Source organism: Medicago sativa, chromosome 3, assembly GCF_051527215.1.
Source record: "Medicago sativa cultivar Bolivia chromosome 3, Bolivia_mono, whole genome shotgun sequence".
Classification (NCBI taxonomy): Eukaryota; Viridiplantae; Streptophyta; class Magnoliopsida; order Fabales; family Fabaceae; genus Medicago; species Medicago sativa.
In genome coordinates, this window is record NC_140751.1 from 96,127,362 (window position 1) to 96,148,284 (window position 20,923).

Below are 20,923 nucleotides of genomic sequence, written 5' to 3' on the forward strand. Positions count from 1 at the left end.
AAGGCGTACTGGTCATTACATGACATGCAATTTCTATATAAGCAGGTCCTCCTGCCATTGACTTTTAATTGATGCACTTTTCAGGTATAACAATACGCGAAACTTTTTTTTTTACATCGTTCTTACCCTAAAATACAATATTTACATTAGACCATTGGTTTTGTAAAAAATAAAAACAAATAACAATCGGCATTTCTGTAGCCCAAACTATATTTATACACACCCGCAAAAAAATTAATGTTTGCATTCACAGTCTAGGTGTATACATCTGACACTGACTATTATATATAAAAAATACAAAAATTTTAGTTTAGTTTTTATGATTAATAAAATACATTATGTCAACAAATAATAATATACAGTACGTCGGCGTATTTTTGCAAAAATATTACATATGCTAAGTTTAACAATGAGTACATCTTATACTACAAATAATTAGTATAAGTATAAATCTAAATACTTTAATCATTATGTGCAATGTTTAGATATTTCAAAATATATACAAAATTAACAAAATTAAGACGATATTTTTTTCCATATCAAATTTAAAATATAACCACACTTATAACTTTAAGATAACATAATATAAAATCTATACATTTGATCAAAAAAGTTTTTTATTTCCCCGTGCTTGGCACGGGTCACTATACTAGTTTTAACATAAGAGGGAGGGGAGTGTAATTCATGATTCTTTTAGGAGAGGAGAGTGTAATTTACTCTATTTTTTTATTACTAAATAAAAGATTTCAATGGTTTGGTCTACGTTTTAATGCAATAAATGTATAATTTTCTACATAGAGTTTTCTTATTAAATTTTTTTACGAATGTCTTAAAGATATTTTGTTAACATTATCCTAAGGAAAACCTTGATAAGTGCCTTTGAGGTATTGTCTTGTACATTGATATAAAAAAATAAATATAGTATAAATATCTTATAACTTGTATAGGCAATATCATCGTCCTTATACGTAAACCTCGTTTGTCTTTTTTACATTTCTTAAGAAAAATTGTTGGTGCAATTAATGTGTCTATATTGCGTGTTATATTACTAAGTGTCCTCTATTTTTATGTGTATTAAATTTTACTTTTCATATTTCAAAACAAGTTATTAGTATTAATTAAGGGTGTGTTTAGAAAAAATAATAATAAATGCGTCTACTAATTTAAAAAAAAAAAGGTTTATATTTAATAAAAAAAATTAGTCAAATGAGTGCTTATATATCGACTAAAAATTTAGAGAAGAAATAAGAGAGACTATTATCGACTAAACTGTTGAGATGTAAGAATTCAACAACCAATCTCTCTCTCTCATAAATATGGGTTTTATTGTATAATTTATTCAATTTCTTTCATCATATTTTTTAAAAAATTGTTGAAATATGTTAATGTAAAATTATTAGAGGATTCATTTATTAAATTTTAAGAATTAATGATGTTTATAGATTAACATTAAAAAATGAGCGAATAAGTGATGTTTATGTGTGTTTATGTCACTTAAACTATTATCTCTTAGTAAGAACGTCATTGGAGATGTTATAAAATACTTATGATTGTTATCTTATCATAGTATTTATCAATCATTCATCGAATATAATTAACTATCTAAATTAAATGTTGGTTGGTTTGACTAGTTTTGAGAACTTACATTCAAATTCTGATGGAGAAAGTAATAATACTAACATAACAACCGATTATAAACATTTATATAAAAAATAACATAAATTTTTTAAGGGAAAAGAACATCTAATTATTAGCTAGTCCCGTTGCTAGACGTCAAGTCTGTTGCTCATGCATTTGAAGGAGAAACCACGTTATTAACAAGTTCCATTGTTTATATACCGAATGTATTGAACCTCTTATTATTAATAAAATGCTATAAGCATATTTTAAAAAAAAAAAACATCTGATTATTATCGTCCATTATTATGGTCAAACATGTGTGTAAAACTAAAAATATACTTTTGAAAAAGAAAATAGAGAATAAAAAGATTTGAAAAGAAAAATATGGGGTGAAAGTCGCTGCTTGGTTTGGGAAACGTGAAATGGTCCATTATTATGATCAAGTTTGTGATATCATAAAATGGTTCTAAGAACTCACAAATTCTTTCTGCCCTTTCCCATTCCTCATCAGAAGGACAATGTTTAAAGTTCCTGTCTGCCACCTGAAAAATCTCAAATGCTTTTCTGTATTGCAAGGCACTTTCAAGCATAAAATATCCGGTGTTCCACCTCGTAGAAACATCTAATCTTAAACCAATGCTAACACTTAACCCCGCATCACTGACACAATCATTAAACTTGACCATCCTTGCGTCCGATAATTTAATGTATTTCACACTTTCTCTGATTTTGTAGAGTGCTTCACTTGCCACTTTCAAACCCTCTTGAACTATTAAATTGAGTATATGCGCTGAACATCTAACATGAAAAAACTCACCATTACCCATTAAATTACTCTGCACGCGAAGATGATTTTTCAAATGATCCTTCATGTTATCATTTGCTGAAGCATTATCCAAGGTAATAGAAAATATCTTCTTATCTATTCCCCATTGCTTTAGGCAATCAAACAGAGCTGCTTCCAATGCAATACCAGTGTGTGGAGGTTTCATTCTACAAAAGTTCAGAACACAACTTACTAACTTCCAGTTTTCATCTACAAAATGGGCGGTTAAACAGATATATCCTTCACTTGTAGTTGCTGTCCAAAGATCCGAAGTTAAACAAATTCTATTCGGAATCCTAGCCATGATATCCTTAAGCTTCATTCTTTCCCTATCATATATCTTTTCAATATCTGAAACTTCGGTATTCCTACAGACCATTTCAGCAGAAGGATTCAAATATTTCACCCACTCTCGGATTTTACCATACTCAACAAAACTAAAAGGAAGATCATGAGCAACAATAGCTTCCGAAAGCAAACTACGATGAGTTTTTTGGTTGATTTCGGTCATGCTAAAGGGTTGTTCAAGACCATTAAGTTTTGACAAGATAATTTTGCAACTAATAACATGACGCATGAGATGTGAAGTACCATAATTTTTCTTAGACTTGGGGTTTTGTTTTATAGCAAAATCTTTCTTGCAAAAATTGCATGCAGCCCTTTCTATGCCATTTATATCTTTACCGATTTTCTCAAAAAAATTCCAAACTCCTGACATTGATTTCTTATTGGTGTTGTTATTCTCAGATGCCACAGACTGTGTTTCATCTTGACCTTCTCCAATCATATCCATATCCATATGCTCCATACTACAATAATATAGACATTTCAACAAGTTATATACTTGAACCTATGGATAGCTAAACACAAGCTTCATAATCACAGATCAAAAATCAAACACAAGCTTCATCTCAAAAATCACAGATCAGAATCACTTATTTAAACACAAGCTTCATCATAGTCATATCATCATAATCACTTATTTAAACACAAGCTTCATCTCAAAAATCAAACAAAAGCAAGCAAAAACTACTGTATCTGAAAACAAAAGCTTCAGCAAAAAAATCACAGATCAGTGTGAAAATCACAAGCTTCATCTCAAAAATCAAGCAAAAGCTACTAGATCTACTCAATAAAATTCGCTGTAATCGAGTCTTGCTCAATCTTGCTCAATACGATTATGAAACACAAATAAAAAAACCTAAAAATCGTAAATCAAGGAATGATTTTGGTTATACCTGAAGAAGAAAAGGAGAGACGGCGGCGAGAAGTAGAGGAGAGCCAAAAACAGCGGCGATCGGAGGAGAGGAGAGAGACGGCGGCGATAGTCGGCGGCGATCGGAGGAGGTAGGCGGAGAAGTGAGACTGAGTTCAATTTGTGTTTCTCGTGTTTTTTTGTCGGACGAGTGTTCTCTCTAATTCTCTCCAATTGCTGAAAGTGTGATGTTTTAGTGGGCCTAAAGCCCCCTAAAGCCCCCTCATCGTAGCCCACTAAAAAACAAAAAAATTGTGGGCTTGATCAAAATAATTTAATTTAATAAGGGGGCTTAATATTTAGTGGGTTTAGTGGGGGCTTTTTAGGTGGGGCTTTGTGAATTGGGGCTCAATTGACAGCTCTAGGAGTGGGACTATGGTGTTTCAGAGAGGAGAATATCAACACCGTCGAGTTGTTGTGTGTGGGGCCGTATCATGTACAATTGATTTACTTTGATTCTAAAATGATGCTGGATTTGAGGGCACCATGGACACTACAAATCCAAAATCACACGTTCAATCCATTTAAATTCAAATTTAGGAATATGTGCTTACCTACTTTATCATCAAGCATTAAAACGGAATCGTCGGTGAAGGAAAAGTCTACGGTAAAGAATTTCCTCCTTCTAAAAAATATGGTTATTGTTGGGGTGACATTTAACATGGAAAAGGTTAAAAGTTTGCCACCATGGGAAAGTTAATCCTAACCATTTGATCAAATAAAGAACACACTTTTATAATACATCCACAACACTATATTTGTTTTGTTCCCACAACACTCTTCGCCCCCACTTCAAAGACTTCAGCTATGGAAGATTGTTCCATATCAGATCCACACCTTCATATAGTTTACAATCAACGCAACAAACATAAATTTTTTTTGTTGAAAAAGGACAATAATTTGGGGAAACTTATTTTACCAGAAATTTATTTTAGGAAATTGATTTGGTTTGAATTGATAAATAGGTATTCTTGTTTCAATTGATTTCTTAAAGAAATTGATGATTTTTAGATCCACTTTTCCAAAATTTCTCACGAAAATAAAAAAGAAGTGATGACACTCTCAACCTATTTAGCCAATGTTCCCCTTAGAAAAACAGAAAATAACCTGGAATTTTATAACGGAAATTGCAGATAATTCTTCAATGAATATGTTTAAGGAATTTGTTTTTGGGAAGTTAGGTGTAACGAGATCAACATGAGGGGAAGAAAATAAGGTAAAGGTCCATGGTTTCTGTGAAAAAGACTAAGTTGAGGAGAATGTGGGGGAGAGTAGTGATGGAAGATGGTGAGGAAACAAATCTAATGTTGTGGATGTATGATAAAAGTGTGTTCCTTATTTGATCAAATGGTTAGGATTAGCTTTTCCATGGTGGGAAACTTTTAACTTTTCCCATGTTAAATGCCACCTATTGTTGGAGGTGGAAGTAGGTTGGATCATTTGATAAGAGTTTACTTTTTTTTTTTTTTTTTTTTTATAGTGATATTTGTATGAAGTTTTCGTTATTTAATAATGACTAATTTTTGTTAGAAACCCATAATGTTAATTTTTTCCTCTCAACTAGAATTTTTTATAAGTATGAACATAAATCAAACTTTTGATCACATATTTAAAAAGTCAAAAATACTTGTGACTTGAACCAATCTATTGAAATGTTACTTCATAATTTTACTTTGAAGTGTTACTTCGTAATTTTACTTCTATCTAACACTTTCATCTTTAAATTATTTTTATGTTTTGTTTCACATTAAAATAGTCTAATTATAAGACTTGTGGTTTTATTTCAAAAAATGCAACATTTCTTTACCCTTATAATACAGTTAGCACCCCGAACGATAATAATCACATTATAAAATAGAAGGACCAAGATTATAATCCAAGAAGTTGAACAATTGATCAGTGCAGACTGATGAATTCCTAACAGCATGGACTCTGCTTTTATCTAAGTGAGAATCTGAAATGTGTGACATTAGTCATTGGCAACCATGGCATCCGCAACAAGGCTCTCCTGCTTCTTAATAATCAATTTATTTAAGGGGGGACGTTCCTTGCCTGATGGAGTATCATCGGCATCAACAATAATTGAATCCTCTTCTTTGAAATCTCCCCTTAGAACTCCCATTGCAATTTCATTCTCAACCAATTGTTGTATTACTCTTTTAACTGGTCTTGCCCCATAGTTAGGATCAAAACCCAACACACCAAGAAGTTTAACAGCTTCTTCAGTATAATGAAGATCAATTTTCTTCTGTTTGAGCCTGCCCTTCACTCTTTCCATCTGCAGCAGAAAAGCAAACACATTTAACCAATGCATCTTCGGCAACTAGTAGGAATCAAACACAAACAGAAAAGTTTACACTATATCAACTAAATAATAATTTAATTTGAATTTTTGATAATGGTAATTGGTGAACCCCCAACTCTGGAGAAGAATTCAAGAGAGAGCAATGTTTCACTTTAAGCGTTTTACTATCCAGTAAAGAAAAGTTAACATTTTAAATCAGCATCAACCAAAATAAGCATCTAGGCAAAATTGCTTTAGCTGTCAAGCAAGTCAACTTCAATTAGCTGACAAGCATGTCAGATTCTTTTTTCTTCTTCTTGCTTTATTGATGCACTCATTTCCTATATTTCTCTCTTTTTGGTACATTTCCCTTGGTTCACATCATAGGAACCTAACATATTCTATTATTTTTCATAACAAATCTAACAGATTCTATTTTGTCTCTAAGTTATTTTTGTTTCCTTATTTAATTAGAATTTTATAGCTAGAGTATCAATATAAAAATAGGCGACTACTTGTTAGCATTTTGTACCACATCACAACACACAAGAAACTATCTGTTTATTCAACCCTTTTCCCAAGATCCTATAATAGTTTTTACGCATACAGCTATTTAAATGACAAAACAAAGATGCTGTTCTGTTGGTGTTGTTTGCGCTGTTCTGCAATCAGAGTGGGACCTCTGAAATGTTCATTTACAAGATAAAAAAACAAAACACCAGAACCAACTATTTATCTCCACATTTCCTACTTTGATAAAAGAACAGCAGGAACAGAACCGTTAGAACAACACCTGTGTTTAGTCCTAATTTAAATTAGAATTACGAGAAAATTCCTAAGGATACCAAGGAAAGGAAAGAAATAAGTGAATGAGGTTGTCAAAGATAGCATGAGCACATTACCTGAAGCTCCACTATTTTGCTTATCTCACTGGAATCCAAAGGCTGGAAAACTATATACTCGTCAATGCGATTCATGAACTCTGGACGAAATGTTTGCCTAGCCAACTCAACAACTTGCTTTTTCATCTGATCATAAACTGCAATTTTGTCATCTTGTGTACTACTTAGGGTTTCAAGTATGTGATGGGAGCCGATGTTTGAAGTCATAATCACAACACAATTTGTGAAGCTAACAGTCCTTCCTTGAGAATCAGTAATCCGTCCGTCATCCAACAATTGTAACAAGATATTAAAGACGTCGTGATGTGCTTTCTCTATTTCATCAAATAGTACCACAGAGTAGGGTCTCCTGCGGACCACTTCAGTTAGCTGTCCACCTTCTTCATAACCAACATAACCAGGAGGTGCCCCAACTAAACGTGAAACAGCATGTTTCTCCATATACTCACTCATATCGATTCTAACAAGAGCATTTTCTGTGTTAAACAAGTAATTGGCCAAAGCTTTGCCAAGCTCGGTTTTTCCGACACCAGTTGGGCCCATGAACATAAAACTTGCAATTGGCCTGTTTGGGTCGGACAATCCAGCTCTTGAACGGCGAATTGCATCGGCCACAGATTTTACAGCAATATCCTGACCAATCACCCTTTTATGAAGAACCTGTTCTAGAAAAACTAACTTTTCTCTCTCAGTTTGTTGGAGGTTTGATAGTGGTATACCAGTCCATTTGCTTACAATCTCTGTAATATCAAGGTCGGTGACCTCTTCACGAAGAAAAGATTGTCCAGAGTTTTGGAACTCAGCTAGATTTTTTTCAGCTTCTTCCAATTGGCGCTGAAGGGACATCAAAGTTCCATACTTAAGCTCAGCAGCACGGTTCAGGTCATAATCACGCTCAGCAGCTTCCATCTCTAGGTTGACTCTATCAATCTAAACATGCTTAAAACATGTCAGAACCATAAATTTATCGAGTAGTCATGGGATGGGGGGATTTATGCTAATGGCAACACAAAAACCAAATATTACCTCTTCTTTGACTGATCTTATTCGAGTCATCAAAACTTTTTCGCTGTCCCATTGTTCTGCCAATTCTTTTTGCTTCTGTTTAAGTAAACTCAGATCATTTTCAAGCTTACTTAGTCTTTCTTTAGATGCCTTGTCGGTGTCATTTTTCAAAGAGAGTTTTTCCATCTCCAGCTTCAAGACAGCTCTATCTATCTCATCCAATTCTGTTGGTTTAGAGGTGATCTCCATCTTCAGCTTTGCAGCAGCTTCATCGACAAGATCGATAGCTGAAAGGAAGAAATTTAATTACGTATTAGAATAAACAAATCAACCAGAAAACCTTCCAACTTGATGGCAACAAGTATGAAAATTTCATGTTAGTTTAGTAGGACTAGAAATCCAAAATAGTAAAGTTAACACCAAAATAAACTGTGATAATGAGTCAATTCCTGTCGTATAAATGCTAGAGCCAAAACCTACCTTTGTCTGGTAGGAAGCGTTCCGTGATGTATCGATCTGCAAGAACTGCAGCTGAAACAAGTGCACTATCTGATATTTTGACTCCGTGATGTAATTCATAGCGCTCACGCAACCCGCGGAGAATAGATATTGTATCTTCAACAGATGGTTGACAGCAAAATACTTGTTGAAATCTACGTTCAAGTGCAGGATCCTTCTCAATGTATTTTCTATATTCATTCAATGTAGTTGCTCCTATACATCGAAGTTCGCCTCTTCCAAGCATTGGCTTCAACAAGTTCCCAGCATCCATTGCACCACTTGTAGCCCCTATTAGTGAACCAAATGACAAAAAACACCATATTACTAATTGGTTGAATTGAAGAGCTGGAACAAAACTAGGGAGGACGATGATTGATGAATTAGAAAGTCACCCCAGTCTTGTTGAAGGTACAATTAATCATCAAAGGCAAATCTACAAACTTAAAACAGAATTTTTTTGGTGTTAAAATAATTAAAATATTTGTTATTTATTATTTATTATAGAGTACAGACAGTTGTTTGCTGCAATACTTTTTTCAGTCAGTTGGTTTGACAGAAGAGATCAATTATGTACATTAATTGATTATAACCAAGAACAGATTTAAACATTCCTGATATTTAGGGACGGATGTTCTGGAGGTAGGTTGTGATGACTGGTGTCCTACTATACACCAACTATCTGAAAAGTTTAAGCTGTTAGCTAAAGACACAAACTCTATATTACATCTCCAACACACCGTCACACAAGATCCTCCATGGACAACACATAAGTTTGCCTATCTTGTGCTAGAAGTCTTAAACTAAACTATTTAATTAGAAAAAGGTCATGAGTGGATCCAACTCTAGACTACTAAGTTATTGAGGATTTAATACCATGAAAGTGCACAACATTCTCAACATTGAATTATAACTTGTGCAGCTGGAGAACGAGAACAAGAACAAGACACCAACCTGCCCCTACAACAGTGTGTATTTCATCAATAAACAAAATTATTTGCCCATTTGATGCTGTAACTTCCTTCAGGACAGCTTTCAACCTTTCTTCGAAATCTCCACGAAACTTGGCACCAGCAAGCAATGAACCCATATCAAGGGAGATCAACTACAAAGCACCAAGTGTAAAAGCAAAAGTTCAATACCAAATTAAACAAAAATATTACTAAATCCCTAGCAATTTAAACAAAAATATTAAATCCCTAGAAAGGCTGCCAACTGTAACTTTAGACACCCATAGAGGGTCAAATTCTTCCTTAGATTCTGCTTGTTAAAGATTAGGAAGAGCTTTACAGCAACATGGCCCTCTTAATTATAATATCACACTCCTATATAAAAAAACAATGTATACCGCCCAATAAGATTTTCTAAGGTGAATGATAAATTCATAATTTGTTAAGAGCCCAAACAAAAAGCTTGATGAGGGTCAATGAAACTGCTAGAGTCTCAAATAGGAAAAATAAACATTTTTGCGGGACAACTATTTGCAACCAAGGCATTCTCAAATAACATTATTCGCTCCACCTCAAATGTCTGTTTTCAATGTAAGATGCATGCTTAGTTGTTGTTTTTTAAGCAGAAACATGCTTAGTATTTCAAAATATCTAGGATATCTTCTTTATATTTGTGTGTGGGTGAGTGGGGTGGCAGTGAATGGTGGGTACTGTCTACAAATTATAAAGTATCTAGGTTCTGTGCTCATTCTTTGAAGTTACAGGAACTGTTAGTAATAGGACTCCTAAGGGCAGAAGTTATAGATACTAGTGGTTTATTTAATAATATTATAAATAAGTAACTGTTACTTGTCTGCAGTAATTGCTGTCTACTAGACTTCTATGTAACAGCTATAGGACTTAGTATTATAAATAAGATGCAGAGGAAAAGAAAGGCATTCAGGGATTGGGATAAAGGAATGGTAGGGAGAGACCAAGCTCTCGAATTCTTGGAGGGGAGAGAACCAAGACTCTCAAATTTCTTGGGATTATATTGTAGTCTTACTATTAGTTTATATTTTGATATCGGTTCCTATCAACTGGTATCAGAGCAGTTCTGATCCAGGGAAAGAAATTCACAGTAGGGGGGAAATGGACATGCCACAATTTGACGGCAGCGGTGACGCTTATTGGTGGTTGATTTGTATTGAGAAACATTTTGATGTCGTGGGAACACAGGAGGGTGAGAAGTTGCTGGAGGCGGTGAAAGCCTTGCGAAACCGTGCTCTCGTATGGTGGCAGTGGTGGAGTCGATGCCATCCACATGCGAGTTGGCGAGCGTTTCACGTTGCATTCATTTGGCATTTTAAGCCAGAGTATAGAGACCTTCTACCTATATCGGATGAAGAAGAGGAATCTGGATTGGAATGGGAGTCGTCGACGCCTCACACATTCAGCCTTCAATCAGAAGAAACTGATCAAGGAAATTCTGAACTCATTCAGACAGCAGAAGAGGAAAAGGTAGAGAATGCAGAAGAAATGGATGCAGAAAATTCCTCCATGAATGTCATCATTGTGGAAAAGCAACAAGAGACCAAAACAGATCTGTGCAAATTTCTTGGTATCGACAGACTCTTTTATGAACATGGTATGAGTAGTGTGTTCGAATCGAGGGCGAAATTGCCTAGAAAAATTATCGGAGAGGGATGGGTTTCACTCGAGTTTGGCGGCCTACCTCCACCGTTGCCAAAGCCGCCAGATCCAGATGTGTTTGTGGTGAAGAGTGGATTATCCTCTGGTTTGATCGAACTGGCACTATGCCTATTGCTGCCGAAAATTCCTCCCCAAAAGAGAGTGTCTGATGCATGCATTAATTATCATGTTTCACACCTTGCTCTGTCACTCTACTTCAAGTTATGGGACCCTGGTGGACAGTTATGTTATCCTTCACCTTGAGGACAAGGTGAGTCTTTAGGGGGGGAGTATTGTTAGTAATAGGACTCCTAAGGGCAGAAGTTATAGATACTAGTGGTTTATTTAATAATATTATAAATAAGTAACTGTTACTTGTCTGCAGTAATTGCTGTCTACTAGACTTCTATGTAACAGCTATAGGACTTAGTATTATAAATAAGATGCAGAGGAAAAGAAAGGCATTCAGGGATTGGGATAAAGGATTGGTAGGGAGAGACCAAGCTCTCGAATTCTTGGAGGGGAGAGAACCAAGACTCTCGAATTTCTTGGGATTATATTGTAGTCTTACTATTAGTTTATATTTTGATATCGGTTCCTATCAGGAACAAAGTAAACCTTACTACTTTCAATGTAAGAAAAATAATTTTAGGGTTTCGGAAAAACATGGCACCACCACAAAGTAATTAGACCTTTTCAAAATAATTAACACAATCAACCTGCACTGAGACTTGACACTACATCAAACAAGTAACTCAATTTATATTATCGTTATATGATTGAGTGAAGAGAGAAAATAGGAGTTTAACCTTCCTGTTCATCAATGGCTCTGGAACATCTCCACGCACTATACGTTGTGCTAATCTGCAAAACGATGAAAAAAAACTTAGCATAATCAAGTGATAGGATATGAAACATGCAACAAAGGTAACATATAGTTCAGCATTGAAAACATACGCTACTGCCACTCTAAATCAATCAACGTATATTCAAATTGTTGCACTTTCTCAACTGTGTTAGAACTTGAAGCAGTTTGATTCAAAAATATTACTCCAAAAGCATGTTCTATGTTTGCAATCCATATATTCCATTTGTATTTCCAAAGCTCATTGCAATTACACAAAATAAGTGTACATAAGAAAATCCAGGACATATTACATGCTTAAGGATGAATCCATGATTCAAGACTTTGACTAGTTAACTTAATTCCATTGAAGATGTTATAAACACATGTTAGAAGTGGCACAGACAACAAAATCTCATGGTAATCAAAACATTGTGTTCAGATAAAACAAGACATGCTTCCTGTTATTGGGAAAGACTATATTCAAAAGAGGATGTTACAGGCAAATAAATTCGGAATCCAAAATACACGAACAAAATGAATTCTAAGCATACATGATGAATTACCTATAACCCCTAACTCAATACTACTAAGCATGTGAAAAACCAAAACAATGCATAAAGGAAAAATATGCACAGAGAATAAGGGACGAACACAGAGAACAGTAACAACTAGAATAAGTGTTATTAGCTGTTAGATGACACATTTGAAAGAATTGGTATAAAATTATGTTAGACAAACCCTTCAGCAATTGCAGTTTTCCCCACACCAGGTTCACCAATAATAACTGGATTATTCTTCGTTCTTCTTGATAATATCTGGATACAGCGCCGAATCTCATCATCTCGGCCTATGACAGGATCAAGCTTGCCACGCCTAGCAAGTTCCGTCAGGTCGTTCCCGTACTTGTCCAATGCTTCATATTTCCCCTCAGGATCTGTACAGAATTATTTCACAACAATAATAAAAATCGTTACTCAGAACTACCGACCGACAAACAAAAGCAACTAGAAAGGATACCGGTAAGATAAAATTGTAATTTCTCAAGAAAACTACATAATTCAAGCAATAATGTAGACATATTAAATGGAAGAGAAGGGGGACAGCTAAAGATTTGAGCATCAAAATCAGGTTTTGATTCATAACCAGAAATCGGATCAAGGATCGAGCACAAAGGCAATCAATGTGCACTATAGTCGCACGGAAATTGATTGAAACAAGAGGTTCCTTTATATTAATATGATGCCAGTTTATAATTCAGTACTTAGGTGTTATTAGTTGCAATTACACCATATTAAAAGAATCATAAACAAACATGACTCTTTTTATTTTCATCCTGTCAAACTCAATACATTTTTATACTTCTATTGCGATTTGGTTTTAAGTGTATTTTTAAATTTTAATAATTTTCAGCTCTTAACAATATAGAACTAATCATGCCCTTTCATCTTTCTTCTAAAAATAAGAAACCTTAAAATGTAAATGCGTACTTTGATCGGTTACTCTTTGACTTCCACGAATAGCCTGTACAGCATCCTTCAAAGTCTTCTCGCTAAGCTGAAGATTCTTAAATAACTGTTGCCCAAACCTCTTATCTGAATGAAATGCTAGCAAAAGGTGTTCCACAGACACATACTCATCACCCATTTCTTTCTTGTGCCTATGAGAGTTGTCCAAGATCGAGCTAAAATGCGAGCCAATTACAGGACCAGAAGTGTCACCTGTAACCTGCCAAATAAAACAGCAGGTAAGAATTTTCTAAAGTATCAACTGAAGTAGGTTGCCAGTAAACACAGTAACACACCTTAGGTTGCTGAGCTATAAAGTTATCAGTAGCTTGTAGAACTGACGTATTGTCCAATCCTGCCTTTGTAAATATCCTTCGAGCCAAACCATCCCTTTGCTCCAGGAGGGCTTTCATTAAATGCTCGGACTCCACAATTTGTTGTTTATTGACTCGTGCAGCATCAACGGCACCAATAACACCCTCCCAAGCCATTTCTGTGAACTCCGTCTGTGATATCTGATTAAGAGTGAACCAGAATAAAAAACATATCATCAACTTGTACTGAAATTTTCTCTTAAAATGCCGAATTCTATGCTCAACCCTTCACTATTAACATATTTGTCATTTTATTTTGTTCTAGTGACCCTGGAGGCGAAACTCACACACCTTAAGTGCTAAGAAGTGGAGAGCTGCGGATTCGAACCAATTCCGCAGCATATCAAATGTCTATGAAGCCTTCGTTGATTTGTGCTTAAGGGAAACTTATTTGTCAATTTTATTCTACTTTAAAAAATAAATTAGCTGAATTATATTAGAACAATAATTCCTAATGAGTTCAACTGTCTAATTAGGATGCAACTTGCAAAATTACAGGACACTGATTTTATACATTGCGTATGAATTTCAAGATTAATCGGTAACAACAAAATCAACTTGTTAACTAAACTATATAATTGAAGCAACGCTCTAAAAATGAAATTAGGGAAAGAGTGGAAGGAGTGGAGAAACCTGAGAAGCTCCGGCGGAGCGGTAAGAAGGAGTAGAGGCGTGAAAATTTCGAGTGAAAGAGTGGGAGAGGAACTTCGCGGAGGCGACATTGGTGGTTCGGTCGATAATCTGAGAACGTGAAAGAGGTTTTCTCGCGTTTTGTGAAGGGTGAAGGAAGCTACCGTTGAAGAGTGGAGCGGAAAGAGAACGAGTGAGAGGGGTTCTGGTTCTAGAAGCAGTTACGGCGGCGAAAACTGATTTGGTTAGTTTTGTAGTTCTTCTAGTTGCCATTGAAGGTTAAGACGATAGCAGAAAGTTTGATTATTGAGTTGCGTTGGGTTTTAGTTTAGTTTTCGTTTTAGAGTGGGGTTTTGGGAGAGATGCAGGAATAGAATGGGTGTCTCTCGAAGCTTGGAGAAGGGGCCAAACTCATATTCCATTTGCTATTGTTTTTGGCTCTGGTAAAAATAACGGATAGCTGATAAGCTAACTGATAGTTAGCTGATGACTGATAGCTCATAGTTGATGGTTGATGACTGATAGCTTATAGCTGATAAGTTAATTAAAGTGTTTGATAAAATTAACGGTTCAACCAGCTGATAAATGTAAAATGACATAAAAGAACATTTTTAATTCTAATAAAATTATTAAATTATGTTCTTAATATATATTTTATATATTATTAATTTTTTTCTATTTAAAAAATATTATTTTTTTGTTGAAGATTCATTTTAAACTTATTTCATTTCAGGTTTTATACTTTAAAAAAAATAAAGTATAAAATTTTATTTTGAAATAAAAATTGTTACGCGAACAAATTTGTTTTAAAACAAACCATTATCTATATGGAACAAAACTTGTAAAACGTCATATACATAGGCTGGAAAACGTAGGAACAGAAGAAATGGAGGCAAAGCATTGAAAACATAATAATAAGTGTTTTATTATATAAAGGGTAAATGTGGGTTTTAATTAAAATGATAAGGGTAAAAATGGAACAAAATATGATAAGTTAAAAGCTATAAGCTCAAACGCTACTTGAAGTAGCTTCTGAAAAATAGCTTATAAGCTCCTGAAATAAGCTATAAGCTCGTTGTAAAAAAATGTTACCAAACAGAGCTTTTTTTGTCAGACGAGCTTATAAGCTATAAGCTCTTTTTTGGGTGTTACCAAACAGACCCTTTATTTTTTTCCCCAGGTAGTTTAGTGACTGGGTCTTGCGCATTTTAGATATGAATAAGTGGATGTCTGATGTTCAACTTCGTCCTTGTAATATATAATATGTAATATCTCTATCAACTAAGTTAAACTCAAAGAAATTGCTAATAGCAATGTAATACGAGGTTTTAGATTATTCTTTTATAATTTAATTTTAGATTTTTAATCTCATCAAAAAATTGTTTAATCAACAAGTAAAATGATAATAATCAATAAACACCCGTACTTAAACGATTGAGTTGGACCCCAATCACAACGTCTCGTTTAACCATCTCAACATACTTTTTTCATTTCTTTTTGCACATAGAAAATTCTTGTACTTTTGGTTCTTTATTGAAATTTGACCTTATTAAAGGGATAACATAACATTGTTATGTAATAGGTCATGGTTGAACTTGAAAATTGTTGATTGGTTTGGTGGACGTTGTTTTAATGGATATTTTAATTTTAAGCTTAATGATGATGAAATTGTTCAATTTCTTTTGCGTTAATATTTACAGCCATTGAATAACATTTAAATTATCTTTGAATATCGACAATGGTAGTAAACTATTAAGGACTCCTTAAATAGACTCGCGTGTGGGGAATTCAGTAGAAAATTCTTAAATAGGTTCCATTATGTGCATATGTATTGTGTCTTTATGTGTGTATTTAAAATAATTGTTATTATTTATACTTGAATATAAGGCAAGCGGACAACAAGCTGCATCGCTAGGCCTTTTTGGATGACAAAACCAATCCTTATAAACACAACATTCATGGACCTAACATGACATTGCTATGCATGACCTTTTTAACTCTATGTAGAAGGTTAACAACCTCTAGTGCTAGGAAATCGAAAGTGTCAAAAGCAAATAGTATAAAAGCATGTTGATTGTCAGAACACACTTTCTCATGTCTGGTCACTTTGCTCGACGCAGCTTTTAGTGTTGTCTGTCCTACCGTAAAAGGCCCGACACCTTATCCCACAAGTGGTGAAACTTCAGTCAAGTCTACACATGCATGTTTTCCTCCTACCCATCCGTACACAGGGGCGTATCCCTTCATATGCAAGGGATAGCCTTGGCTACCCCAAGAAATATATTATTCTTGAATTAGTTGGTATGTATTTATATTTAACTATCTTAAATAATAAACATTAAGCTACTTCAAACAAGTTCGGTTGTCGAAAATTAGCATAAATAAGAAAGTAAAAAAATTACTACGTGATTGACAATTTATTTGTAATGGTTTGGCATTTTCTGTCGCAATAACAACTATAGAGAAAACATTTTTAACAATTAAAATTAACAAGACAATAGTCATAAACATATTAAATGAGCAATGAGTTTCTTCCAAATCATCTAATTGTTTACATTAGAGAGGACATTATCATTCTATTTTGTAAACAATCAATTATGGATAAAATTAACTTCTTAAAACGCATTTTGTTTAACTTTTTTTTTAGGGAATTTTGTCCAACTTTTTTAAATACCTATTGTCAATTTTTATCATTTGTTGCTGCTCTAAGTTAATTTTTATGTTATGTCTAATTTTCATATTATTTTGTTTTTAGTCTCTACAACACTTACAATTTTTAAGTTAATTTCCTAAGATTTTGTTTAATTCTAGTCCTTAATTTTTGTTATAGAGATTAAATCCAAGACAAAAAACACTTTTCTTTTGTAAATTTTTTTTAAAAAATCGAGACAAAAATTGAATAAATTATATTTAAGGGCCAAACCTAAAAAATTATAATTTATAGGATTAAAAAAATATTTTATTCGTAAATTTAATATGTTGGTTTTAAAATATTTTATTTTTTGTTTATAAATGGCCCCCACACAAATATTTTACTAGCTTCGCCGCTGTCTGTACACCATAACATTCGCAGGCCTGAGTGTTGATATTTTATCTAGTGGTTTAGTTAGGAAGTTCACAGACGCCTCCTTCTTCAATGATACTCTCGCCCGTCTGAATATATTAAAAATCACATCCCTAACAAAGTCATGTATGCACCTAAAGTCGGGAAGCACCTTACAATGAACAACATGCTCCCAAAAAGTATTCGGGCACGTCTTACGACAAACAAGGCACGCCTCATCAATAGGAAACAATGAAATCATAAGGCGATATCTAAGGATAGTACAGTACTCAACTGGTGACATATGTTAACCTAACCCATCAATCAGGATAGCTCGAAGAAAATCCTGAGCATGTACTACTTGCAAACATCCTAAAATTGTCTTCTGTCTCGTGGTCATGTCAAACTTAACTCCCATATCTTGAACACTTATTAAAAAGAGCACTCGCCGAAATATGTTGTGCTTAAGAAGGGACGATGTCTTTGCTAGTAAAACTGCTAACGTCAAAATCTAGAATCGTACCACGGAGACCATCTAAAGCATTATCAAAATTCAAGTCCATACCACATATCCCATTGTCTCTCAAAATATGACCTTGTAGCACAAAAGCGTAAAAGAAAGCCTCTACTGCTGAGTACAGACCAAATCCTCCAAACCTAATTGGTAAAGAAGCTAACCTCCATTGAAGGTCCCCAGAGAAAGGACATCCACCAACCACAATGTCTTCAACCTCTCCACACAACTCTTTATCAAACAACATAGTCACCTCCTCCATGTGAATCGGTTGGCACGTCCTTAAGCCATAGAAATGTTTGACAATACTCATGCACGATCGAAGTAGACGAAACTCACTCTGAAGATCTCGTAACCGAGGAGAAATAAAGTCCATATATAGTTGTCGGTAACTAATAGGTACCTATTTTTTTTCTTCCTCCAGTGGAGGTCCTTAACAGATTGAGGTCCTTGTTAAATAAAGACTTTCCATTAGAAATGTTTTTATCAATGGACAAAAAAATGTCATTTTTGTAAAATAAATTTAACGGACAAATACAATTGTTGTGATTTTTAAAACATAACATGAAAGAATACAATTGCATTATCACTCTATTCTTCAAAGATAATGATAATACAATGAATATTATTTTTTTACAAAAAATATATATATTATTTTTAAAAAAAGTAAAATGGATAACATTTTGGCACTAAAATTACGTGACAGTAATGCCATCATCGCACTCGTGCAGGTTTTGGTAAGAAAAATGAAAGAAAAGAAACAGTGAAACACTATGCACAACGTTAAAATGTATAACACTATATGCTGCGCACAAAAAATAATCACAAATAAATAAGGACTCTCCATTAGAAATATTTTTATCAATGGAAAAAAAATGTCATTTTTGTAAAATAAAGTTAACGGACAAATACAATTGTTGTGATTTTTAAAACATAACATGAAAGAATACAATTGTATTATCACTCTATTCTTCAAAGATAATGATGATACAATGAATATTATTTTTTTGCTATTTTTTTGCAAAAATATATATATTATTTTTAAAAAAAGTAAAATGGATAACATTTTGGCACTAAAATTACGTGACACTAATGCCATCATCGTACTCGTGCAGGTTTTGGTAAGAAAAATGAAAGAAAAGAAACAGTGAAACACTATGCACAACGTTAAAATGTATAACACTATATGCTGCACACAAAAAATAATCACAAATAAATAAGGACTCTCCATTAGAAATGTTTTTATCAATGGACAAAAAAATGTCATTTTTGTAAAATAAAGTTAAGGGACAAATTCAATTGTTGTGATTTTTAAAACATAACATGAAAGAATACAATTGTGTTATCACTCTATTCTTCAAAGATAATGATAATACAATGAATATAGTTTTTTTGCAAAAATATATATATATATTATTTTTAAAAAAAGTAAAATGGATAACATTTTGGCACTAAAATTACGTGACAGTAATGCCATCATCGTACTCGTGCAGGTTTTGGTAAGAAAAATGAAAGAAAAGAAAGAGTGAAACACTAAGCACAACGTTAAAATGTATGACACTATATGCCGCGCACAAAAAATAATCACAAATAAATAAGGACTCTCCATTAGAAATGTTTTTATCAATGGACAAAAAAATGTCATTTTTGTAAAATAAAGTTAACGGACAAATACAATTGTTGTGATTTTTAAAACATAACATGAAAGAATACAATTGTATTATCACTCTATTCTTCAAAGATAATGATAATACAATGAATATTATTTTTTTGCTATTTATTTGTAAAAATATATATATTATTTCTAAAAAAAGTAAAATGGATAACATTTTGACACGAAAATTACGTGACAGTAATGCCATCATCGTACTCGTGCAAGTTTTTGTAAGAAAAATGAAAGAAAAGATACAGTGAAACACTATGCACAACGTTAAAATGTACAACACTATATGCTGCGCACAAAAAATAATCACAAATAAATAAGGACTCTCCATTAGAAATGTTTTTATCAATGGACAAAAAAATGTCATTTTTGTAAAATAAAGTTAACGGACAAATACAATTGTTGTGATTTTTAAAACATAACATGAAAGAATACAATTGTATTATCACTCTATTCTTCAAAGATAATGATAATACAATGAATATTATTTTTTTGCTATTTTTTTGCAAAAATATATATATATTATTTTTAAAAAAAGTAAAATGGATAACATTTTGGCACTAAAATTACGTGACAGTAATGCCATCATCGTACTCGTGCAGGTTTTGGTAAGAAAAATGAAAGAAAAGAAACAGTGAAACACTATACACAACGTTAAAATGTATAACACTATATGCTGCGCACAAAAAATACTCACAAATGCTTTTGATATGCTGCGCACACAAAAAATAATCACAAATGCTTTCATTGAGTAATCACAGTAATCACGTAATCACAAATGCTTTCATTGAGCACACGTAATCACAAATGCTTTCATTGAGCACAAATGCTTTCATTGAGAGTTGAACTCAAGACCTCCCGCTTACTAAACGGGTGCTCTAACCAACTGAGCTATAAAAGCTACAATTATAATTTGCAAGTTTTAATATTTATTTTGTATGTATAGATATTCAAATATAATCACTAGAACATCCTAACACATGCAACTGTTTTTCTCTTTTTGAAGGATTAACCATAATTAATTGAATAATTAATTATAAATTAATTTTTCTATATATTGACAGTGTACGTTTTTTTTTTTAAGTATGTAAGTTTTTAAGTTTGATTTAAAGTTTAATCCTTATAAATAAATAAATTCTATATATTTTTTGTAGGGTAATAGTATAAAACGATAAAAGTGATTTTGTGAGTACTACTGTGACTATATCGTATTCAATAGTTTTGAGTCAAACTTGATTTCAATTGTGTAATTTTATATAAATAATTATCAATAGATTAATTATATTTTCAAGCACCGTATATGTTGCTGCGGATCCAAACATTTGGTGTATATGGG

At 33.3% G+C, this 20,923-nt stretch overlaps 3 protein-coding genes and 1 non-coding gene across 4 annotated transcripts; 1 reads left to right on the forward strand and 3 right to left on the reverse strand.

The window, feature by feature from the left end:
• Positions 1-1,902: 1,902 nt before the first annotated feature.
• Positions 1,903-4,078, reverse strand: LOC146942403 (zinc finger BED domain-containing protein RICESLEEPER 2-like). The gene is made up of 2 exons (XM_085756367.1): positions 3,685-4,078; positions 1,903-3,255 (listed from the first exon to the last, which is right to left on the reverse strand). The coding sequence occupies exon 2, from the start codon at positions 3,252-3,254 to the stop codon at positions 1,911-1,913; it is 1,344 nt and encodes a 447-aa protein (XP_085612493.1). The 5' UTR covers position 3,255; positions 3,685-4,078; the 3' UTR covers positions 1,903-1,910.
• Positions 4,079-5,521: 1,443 nt separating this feature from the next.
• CLPB4 (casein lytic proteinase B4) lies at positions 5,522-14,750 on the reverse strand. The gene is made up of 10 exons (XM_085756368.1): positions 14,371-14,750; positions 13,660-13,878; positions 13,346-13,583; positions 12,597-12,792; positions 11,821-11,875; positions 9,345-9,495; positions 8,373-8,681; positions 7,914-8,179; positions 6,888-7,817; positions 5,522-5,979 (listed from the first exon to the last, which is right to left on the reverse strand). Exons 1-10 carry the CDS (start codon positions 14,638-14,640, stop codon positions 5,671-5,673), a joined length of 2,943 nt encoding a protein of 980 aa, XP_085612494.1. The 5' UTR covers positions 14,641-14,750; the 3' UTR covers positions 5,522-5,670.
• On the forward strand, positions 10,363-11,416 carry LOC146942405 (uncharacterized). The gene has a single exon (XM_085756369.1). It carries the CDS (start codon positions 10,472-10,474, stop codon positions 11,273-11,275), a length of 804 nt encoding a protein of 267 aa, XP_085612495.1. The 5' UTR covers positions 10,363-10,471; the 3' UTR covers positions 11,276-11,416.
• A 5,664-nt stretch (positions 14,751-20,414) lies between the features above and the next one.
• TRNAT-AGU (transfer RNA threonine (anticodon AGU)) lies at positions 20,415-20,488 on the reverse strand. Its single transcript has one exon. It is a non-coding gene; the product is annotated as a tRNA-Thr (tRNA).
• Positions 20,489-20,923: the final 435 nt, after the last annotated feature.

Excerpts from the sequence above, each read along its gene's own strand:
- LOC146942403 (XM_085756367.1), bottom strand. The coding sequence starts at position 3,254 with ATGGAGCATATGGATATGGATATGATTGGAGAAGGTCAAGATGAAACA.
- CLPB4 (XM_085756368.1), bottom strand. The coding sequence starts at position 14,640 with ATGGCAACTAGAAGAACTACAAAACTAACCAAATCAGTTTTCGCCGCC. Across the intron at positions 12,793-13,345 it reads TCAAAGAGTAACCGATCAAA|ATCCTGAGGGGAAATATGAA; the intron begins GTACGCATTTAC and ends AATTCTGTACAG. Across the intron at positions 5,980-6,887 it reads GCAAAATAGTGGAGCTTCAG|ATGGAAAGAGTGAAGGGCAG; the intron begins GTAATGTGCTCA and ends TTTCTGCTGCAG.
- LOC146942405 (XM_085756369.1), top strand. The coding sequence starts at position 10,472 with ATGGACATGCCACAATTTGACGGCAGCGGTGACGCTTATTGGTGGTTG.